At 37.6% G+C, this 9,445-nt stretch overlaps 1 protein-coding gene across 1 annotated transcript; it reads left to right on the forward strand.

Annotated features, from left to right (window-relative positions):
* Positions 1-1,919: 1,919 nt before the first annotated feature.
* On the forward strand, positions 1,920-3,513 carry hamp (hepcidin antimicrobial peptide). The gene is made up of 2 exons (XM_077597696.1): positions 1,920-2,173; positions 3,077-3,513. Exons 1-2 carry the CDS (start codon positions 2,087-2,089, stop codon positions 3,257-3,259), a joined length of 270 nt encoding a protein of 89 aa, XP_077453822.1. The 5' UTR covers positions 1,920-2,086; the 3' UTR covers positions 3,260-3,513.
* Positions 3,514-9,445: the final 5,932 nt, after the last annotated feature.

Genomic DNA, 9,445 nt, shown 5'->3' on the forward strand with positions numbered 1-9,445 from the left:
TGACGGCGGGCCCAACACATGTCGGAGGACCCCCTTGGCGCTTTGTTGACAGTGACGCAACCTCGGCCGCAAGGTTATCGGCGAGCGAGACAGACCGGCGCGCGGTTGCCGCCGGCGCCCGTCGGCCGCCGCCGCCGCTAATTAAGTCTCCGCAGGCAATTTGTTAGCACTTTTAAGGTGAAATGAAAATTCAAGCGGCTGTTGATTCTATCGACGCGTTATCTATAGTTACCCCCTTCGTACCCCAGAAATGCCTATCACCGCCGCCATTTTGCTTATTTCACTTCCACCTTTATTGATCCTGCCGTTTATTTCCCTCGCAGGTTAATTAACCATCGGTTGTTTATCTCCGATAAGAGGAAATAGAATAATCCTTTTTGATTTGTTTGCGCCGCAATCTACTTTATTATGCTTATCTTTTGTCATAGGATCCGGGCTGTTTTTACAAAGCTATGATTTATTAGTTGTGTTCATTCATATAAAGAATAAACCACTAAAAAATACTGCACATCCATGTCGGCATTCATCAATTTAATGAATGTAAGAAAGCACACAGAATTTCACAACAACTTTTACATGTCATAAATATAATAGAAATAAATGTCAGGAAATTTCAAGTTAGTACTAAAGTAGGATTCGAAGATATTTTGTACCAGTAATCAAAATGATGAATTAGAACAAAGGACTGTAACAATGTAGGAATTGCTGAAATTCAATGAAAATGTTTCAACAAACAAAGTATGGGACTCGATTAAAAAATGAAATCAGATGAATAATTCTGGCTAATCACGTTTTAATCATACAACACTAATTGCCCCAAACATCTAAATTTGTTGATAGAATACGTTCTTAAATGTTTGAACTCTCCTGAAATTGCCTAGGATGGTCATTTATTCTCTTTACTTGATGGAAATGCTATGTAGCAATAGCACTTAAACATTTTTGTAGCATTCATCTATTCCCACCTTATTTCTAATGTATTCATTCATTAGTAATAAATAGAGCACAGCGAACAGACAACCACCACCGAGTGGGAATCAAACCCATACTCCTCCCACCCATTTCAGACTGGTCAACCACTACACCAGGGGTGTCAGACTCGGGTTGGTTCGCGGGCCGCGTTAACGTCAACTCGATTTCATGTGGGCCGGACCATTTTAGATATAATATTTAGATTTTTTTAAATAAATAGATGAAAAGAACTGGATTAAAAGCCCTGAATATTCAGTTTTTTATAGATCTAAAACAATGTTTATTTTAGCTTTTTTAAAATATATTTTTAGATTTTACAAAAATGATTTTTGAACTAAAAACACAAAAAAATGTTGAAAAAATGACAATTATTGATTCGAAAGGGGGAAAATCAGGAAATTTAATAAACATCTATACTCTTCATTTTAATTTGATCCTAAAACAGAAAGTCAGCACTCGTGATTGACTTTCCCGAGCCACACAAAATGATGCGGAGGGCCAGATTTGGCCCCCAGGCCGACACTTTGACACATGTGCACTACACCATCGGTTGCCTTAATTTAAAGCTTTCAAAACCGAACCAACCCACATTTGCCCTCGCCATATTCATCTGGAAAATCCCAGTGACATTGAAACCGAGAAACCCCCCAAGGTCAAGCACCTGGATGACTATCCCCGTCAATGGCAGCCAATGAATGCGCCGTTTATGATGATGATTCACACTTGACAGGCAAAATTCTTTGCTTCCCAAGTAAATCAAACACTGCCTCATTCACTTCTTCTTTCTGCTTTAAATAGAAGTAAAGGGGTCAGAAACTTCCCCTGGCGGAGGTTAGATAACACGTACCGGGAAAGAGGCCAGACGGACCCCCCCGGGGGCCGATGAGGCAACGACACTAACCCTCCACCCCTCCTAGCGTGTGCGTGTATTTATACCGGGCCACTACATCCACACAGACACATTCTAGAATCGAGGAAGCAGACGGAAAAAAAACAACAACAACCGCATTTCTGGACAGTTGTCGGTGGCGCCCCATGAGAGAGACCACCGCTCTACTTTTTAAGATTTTCAGCATCATTTAAAAACAAAGACCACCCAACCTACTCCCCGAAGATGAAGGCATTTAGCATTGCAGTTGCAGTGACACTCGTGCTCGCCTTTATTTGCACCGTGGAGACCTCGGCGCTCCCCTTTAATGAGGTGAGATTGAGATCCATCAAAATATGTTGTTTTGATATCATTGACTGCTATTGGCGGTGAGAGGCGTCCAATCGGTACACGGTCGATTGGTCGCCGGTCTTTTGGTCGCCGATCTTTTGGTCGCTGGTCTTTTGGTCGCCCGGAAGGTAAGTGATAATTACCATTTAAATCGTTGCTCAAATTCCCTAAATGCAAACTGTGAATTACTATTTAGTCATACTTAATGCCCTATTAATTATTAGGCTAAAGAAAAGCTCAAAATTTCCCGGACTTTTATTGTTTTTTGTTGGAGAACTTGTTAAGACCCTGACGTAGCTTCTTAAAGGGACAACACATGTACATACAAACTCTTATAAACTCACGTCGGCTCAGTGAAACTGCTCATGGCCATTGTTGGCTTTTATTGATGCGTAGACCGTGTTGTTTTACCTTGTTTTGTCACCGGTCTTTTGGTCGCCGTCTTTTGGTCGCCGTCTTTTGGTCGCTTTCTTTTGGTCGCCGGTCTTTTGGTTGCCGTCTTTTGGTCGCTGTCTTTTGGTCACTTTATTTTGCTCGCTTTCTTTTGGTCGCCGGTCTTTTGGTCGCCCGTTGTCACGGTCGGGGCGACCAAAAGGCCGCGACCAAAAGACCGGCGACCAAAAGAAAGCGAGCAAAATAAAGTGACCAAAAGACAGCGACCAAAAGACGGCAACCAAAAGACCGGCGACCAAAAGAAAGCGACCAAAAGACGGCGACCAAAAGACGGCGACCAAAAGACCGGCGACCAATCGACCGCACACGTCCAATCAATTTGGGGCGGGAAGCCCAGCAGCGTCAATGGCAGTTATTTGGTTACGTTTAAATGTGTTTAGATATCCCGTGTGTTAGTTTGGCTTTTTTAAAGGACTTTGGGGGGTTTTGCAGGTTCAGCAAACAGAGGAGGCCATAGGAAGCGACACTCCAGTGGAGGGATGGCAGGATGACGGCGGCGAGATTTGGACGCCGTACCATGGGCGGCAAAAGCGGCAGAGCCATCTGTCGCTGTGCCGCTGGTGCTGTAATTGCTGCCGGTCCTACAAGGGATGCGGTTTTTGCTGCAAGTTTTAAAAGGATGAAAGAAAGAAGGCTGTCGCATCATGAGGAGCAACAAAGGAAATCATAATTTATTGTGCTTAAGGAGAGATCTGTTTTTTTTAAAAAATATTTCTTGGCGCATGCCATCAAATGTAATACAGTAATATTTATTTGTTGTTTTTAATAGTTTCAACACTTTTGTAAACTTTTTTTAAAATCAAACTTCTTTATAAATTAAGAATACCATGTTCTTGGTTTGTGATGAATAAATGGATGTTCAAAATTCATTGCATTGTTTAGATCACGTGTGTCAAAGTGGCGGCCCGGGGGCCAAATCTGGACCGCCGCATCATTTTGTGTGGCCCGGGAAAGTAAATCGTGAGTGCCGACTTTGTGTTTTAGGATCAAATTAAAATGAAGAGTATAGATGTATATTAAATTTCCTGATTTTCCCCCTTTTAAATCAATAATTGTAATTGTTTAATATTTTTTTCTGTGTTTTTAGTTCAAAAATCATTTTGTAAAATCTAAAAATATATAAAAAAGCTAAAATAAACATTGTTTTAGATCTATAAAAACCTGAATATTCAGGGCTTTTAGTCCAGTTCTTTTAATCCATTTATAAATAAATAAAAATCTAAATATTATATCTAAAATGGTCCGGCCCACATGAAATCGAGTTGACGTTCACGCGGCCTGTGAGACCCCTGGTTTAGATGTTTTTTAAAAAACTTTTTGGGGGATAAAATTAGATTTCAAAATACAACTTTAAAATACATGGCTATGTATTTTTTAAATCATTTCTTAAAAAAAACATTTTTTCTGAAATTAAATCCTAAAATGTTAAAACCTTATTTTTGATCACAATGCTAATCACCAATGCATTTTTCAAAGGACTTCTTACATCATCTCCATCATCAACCAGCTCTTCTTTGCGCAATTGAACAATAGTTACATAATTCTGGAACGCGTCAAATTGTCGATGACTCGGACTTAAATCTCGTATATCCCCATTTTTTACTTTCAGGCTTCTTCTATATTACATTTTCATCCAGGAAAACGATCATACTTTGCAGTTCAATCTCATCCGCTTGTCTAAGATATCCAATCTGAATATGGAAGAAATCCCCAAATCCCTGCAATTCAATTTGTGAGCTTGGGGAGTCCAAGTTAGAAGAGTTTCGTGTTTGGCGGCCAATTGTCACAATGATGAAATCTGCACGCTTTCGCTGTTGGGCTGCTTCTGCGTTGCTGGCAATCTGCTGAATTTCTTACGAGGTATTTGAATATGCTTGCCGCGGAAACACGGACAGCGGGACGCAATTGTTCAATTATTCTGTCATTCAACAGTTTTTCTTCGGTTATCGATAATTCATGACATGACTTGTTGCGTTTCGACGTCAACTCAAGCACGTAAAAGTCATAAGTTGTGTATTCATTTCCCTATTGTGTTTGTCTTTTTGCTCTTGTTTTTATTCAGGATAACTCGCACAAATAAAATATAACATTTTTGGGTTCTAAGGTCAAAGGTCACAGGGTCCGAATAGGAAATTTAAGATAATTTAGTAATGGATTAACCTGTTTAAGTCAAATTTGTCAGTTAGGTGATATGACAAGAGGATAAACATTAAATATGCTTTGAATTGTACTGCTTAGGCGAAAGTCTGCTTGTTTAATTTATATTAATTTATCTTTGTTGTTTTGCCAATAGAAAAAGTGATTTGAATGCGCTCAGATTTCATTTTAGTAATGTTTTTTATACTTCCATTTCCATAGGGGATTGCATTTTTTTTAAAACGTCCTCATCTATTTTCAATTAATTAATTATTTATTTATTAATATATATGTTTTTTATTGAAACTAATATTTTTACACATACTTCCATTTCCATAGGGGGATTGAATTTTTTTAAAACTTCCTCATTTATTTTTAATTAATTAATTAATTATTTATCTGTTTTTTATTGAAACCAATATTTTTACGCATACTCCCATTTCCATAGGGGGATTGATTTTAAAAAAAAAACTTCCTCATCTATTTTTTAATTAATTAATTATTAATTTATCTGTTTTTTATTGAAACAAATATTTGTAATTAATTAATTAATTATGTATTAATATATGTGTTTTTATTGAAACAAATATTTTTACGCATGCTTCCATTTCCATAGTGGGATTGATTTTTTAAAAACTTCCTCATCTATTTGTAATTAATTAATTAATTATTTATTCATTTATCTGTTTTTTATTGAAACAAATATTTTTTCACATACTTCCATTTCCATAAGGGGATTGATTTAAAAAAAAAAAAAATCCTCATCTATTTTTAATTAATTAATTATTTAATTATTTATTTATTCATTTATCTGTTTTTTATTGAAACAAATATTTTTACGCATACTTCCATTTGTTTTAACCCCTTCTTTAAGTTCGAATTTGTTCAGTAAAGCGAGTGAAGAGACATTTTCCCCCAATTTCGACATCCTTTTGATTTAATTTTGCGCATCTGAAATGCAGAATCAGCAGTTCCACAGCTGACATTCACGAATTGTGGAAAAAAAAAATCTCAATTCATTTTTTTCGTTTGAGTCTTACAACCATGCATGACATCATCATCTATTGTCCAGTACACTGGCACCCATTTTACAATCCATCATGTAGAAAATGAAAATTCTGCTTCCAGCCATGCTCTTTGTTCCCCTGGCTTCAAATCCATTTTTTACTCAACCATATTTTACACTGCAAGAGAGTAGCCAAACTACCAATTTGTCATAATTATGATTGTGTGTGTGTTGAGTTATGTGAAGATAATGAAGGTGGGAATGTCGGGAGGAAGGTGTTCCCTATTGATTGGAGGAATGGGAACATTTGCATTTAGATGGGCCCCTTTGCTCACTTGTGTGTGTCAATACTCTGCTGCTTTTCCTTGAACATAATGGATCTGTATGGGTGTGTTGGTGGTCACCAATCCAAATAAACCGACGCAGTATGCCATCGTTTTTTAGGAACGGCGACAAAATGACACCGCCTTATCGTTAGTTTTAATTACAGGGAGTGACGGAAACTCGGGCCAAAAGAATCGCTAGTCATCATTTATTTTTGTTAATGCAAAAGAAAAAAATACCATTTTGAATGCTCTAAGGTTAAGGTCAAAGTCAAGGCAAAAAAACTCCAGAAAAGTTAGTACAGTGGTACCTCGAGATACGAGCTTAATCCGTTCCAGGACTGAGCTCGTATGTTGATATTCTCGTAATTCGAACGAACGTTTCCCATTGAAATGAACTCAAAACAAATTCATTCGTTTCAACCCTCTGAAAAAACACCAAAAACAGGATATTGGATTGGAAAAAATGTTTTATTTCTTCTAATTCGCCATCTATTAACAAAGTAACACATAACCAAATATGGAAAAAATGCAGGATGAATACAAAAAGCATGCAAAAATGAGGGAAAGTAAAACGTTTATTGGACAATAATAACAAACATGTCAGATGATGTGGAAATTTAAGATCCAAAAAATGCCAAAAATATCTATATTTTAAAAAATACAGAAATGTTATATGAAAATGTCAATATTCTAAACTACAGGTGCATTCTATATTTGGTAGAGTGGGCACTCACTTTCAGTATGACAATTATTTACTGACCTTTGACCTCATTACCCCAAATTTTAACCACCTTTTGTATTTCAAATTAAAATACTAATTGACATCCCTTTGTTCAATCGTCAGTTATCTTGAATGCAAACATACAAACAAACAAAAACACTGAAACCTTTGCTCTTTGGACAGATGACCTAAATTTAATCAACTCTTTGATTTCATATTTTAGAAGAAAAATAAGGAGCATCATTATGCTGCTGGTGTCATCTTGTTTGCGTACGTGAGGAGAAACATGGCCGCTGGCACACATTTGAAAAGATAACACCTCAAGGCAATATTCGACATCAAATCTCTTTGGAATTTACTTGGATTTTGCACAAAAAGATATGGAAGGAAACAAAAGAACTCAAGATGATGTTATATTGTTTGATGGCACCGTTGTGGATGTAATAGCGCTTCTGTTTTGAAGGGAATTCTAGAAAAGGCTGCAAAGTTGTTTAATGTTGAGAATTCCAAAATAACATTTTAAGTCAAAAAGAAAATACTAATATGTGAAATTTCTTCTCTTTTGATAAATGTACAAATTTGAAATAAGATCGACAACATGTTTTTAAAGTCATTTTAAAATATATTTACTATTCAAAAGTAATTAGAATTTACAGTTGTATATAAACATATGCCTATGTATGTGTGTATAATATTTGTGTGTGTATGTATATATTGCATCAATCAAAGATCACTTACAAAAAATCCATTAGTTTTAAATATATAAAAACTGATTACTTTTAAAAAAATACATTATATTTACCTGTGATTATCTTATTTAAAATCAATGTTCTATATTAACTTATATCACACTTGTAATTTTAATGTAACGATCTATTTAAAGGGCGGCCCGGTGGAGCAAGTGGTTAGCGTGTCGGCCTCACGGCTATGGGGTCCTGAGTTCGAATCCAGGTCACGTCCACCTGTGTGGAGTTTGTTCTCCACGGGGCTGCGTGGGTTTTCTCCGGGTACTACAGTTCCCTCCCACATTCCAAAAACATGCATGGTAGGCTGATTGGACACTCTAAATTGCCCCTGGCTATGAGTAATTGGTTGTTTGTATCACCGTGCCCTGCGATTGGCTCGCCACCGATTCAGGGTGTCCCCCGCCTCTGCCCCGGAGACAGCTGGGATTGGCTCCACCACCCCACGCAACTCTAATGAGGATAGAGCGGTTCAGAAAATGAGAAGAGATGAGATCTATTCAAAATGAAATTAATCTGCAATTGCAAAGTACCTTTTAATTGGACAATGTTTTTTTTTCCCAGGTTACCTCGGCGTATTTGCACGATACTCTCGGAATGGACAAAGTGGCGTCGTGTAACATTGCAGAAGAATCTGCAGCCCACTCCTTTCTTTTGTGTGTCTCACTGCAGCGCATCTCACTCGCTCCTTGCACATTCCCCTGCGTCCCCCCCATCTCCCCCATCCCAGTCCATGTCGATGATATCAAACAATATGCAGCATACCGTATTTTCACGACTATATGGCACATCACATTTAAAGGCGGAGGGTCAGTAACGAGTGCTATTTCTGTATTTGACACACACAAGACGCATCACATTTAAAGGCGCACCCACTAGATAGTGCTGCGCTAAAGGGAATGTCAACAAAACAGTCAGCCAAACTTTATTAATAGATTACAAATCAGCTTTCTGACAACTCCATTCACTCCCAACATGAATAAACAACAGTTTTTTTTCTCCAAGGTTAAAGTATTAGTATTTTCGTGACACAGCAATAGCATAATAGCTCATGTTGAACAGGTGGGCATCTCACCAAAGTCGTCATTAATCGAGTCAGTAATTTCTGCCTTCCTGAAAGCTCGGACCACAGTTGAAACTTCCACTGGGAATGACGACCAACATAGAATTAATGTGCTAGATCGACCGAAATGCAACGCCTTTTTATATATCTCAGCATTCACTGGCGCACCGGAAATAGAGTCTAGGCCTCCTTGCCGTAGTTGCCAGAGCTCTTGCGGCTCAATATTTATCCATATGTAATATATATCTATTGTTCGCAGTCTAGGTTTGAATGCTCTGTTGACGCCGACGTCTAGCGGCAGGAGTTCTTTTGTAAATCCAGCTGGAATGACGGCGAGCACCAAATTAGTGTGCTCGCCGTCATACTGGGTGCATTGACAAAAGAAGTATATATCCCAGCCGTCACTGTGCAGTACTTTTTCTACAGGGATAATAGTAGAGTCGGGGGCTGCTTGCCGTAGTTGTGAGAGCTGTAGAGGATGGTGTAACCTATCGGCTGATTTATTTGATTTTATCGTGATAACAATTTTAGTATTGGTCCATATTTAAAGCGCACTGGATTATAAGGCGCCCTGCAACACAATTGGAAAGCAATCTTTGGAAGAAATACAAATATGATTAAAAAAATATTCAAAGGAAATCAAAATGACGAAAAAAATGGAACAATGTGTGATACAAATTATTATTATTTTTAATTGTCCAGAAAATAAATGATGAAAACATTAGGCAAAGAAACCCTAAAATATAAAGAAAAATATTTAACTCATTTAAAGAAATGATTGAAACACAATTGGAAAGCAATGTTTG

Source organism: Stigmatopora argus, chromosome 4, assembly GCF_051989625.1.
Source record: "Stigmatopora argus isolate UIUO_Sarg chromosome 4, RoL_Sarg_1.0, whole genome shotgun sequence".
In the NCBI taxonomy this organism is placed as follows: Eukaryota; Metazoa; Chordata; class Actinopteri; order Syngnathiformes; family Syngnathidae; genus Stigmatopora; species Stigmatopora argus.

Coding starts and splice junctions, on each gene's coding strand:
- hamp (XM_077597696.1), top strand. CDS start 2,087: ATGAAGGCATTTAGCATTGCAGTTGCAGTGACACTCGTGCTCGCCTTT. Junction 2,174..3,076: donor CGGCGCTCCCCTTTAATGAG/GTGAGATTGAGA, acceptor GGGGTTTTGCAG/GTTCAGCAAACAGAGGAGGC.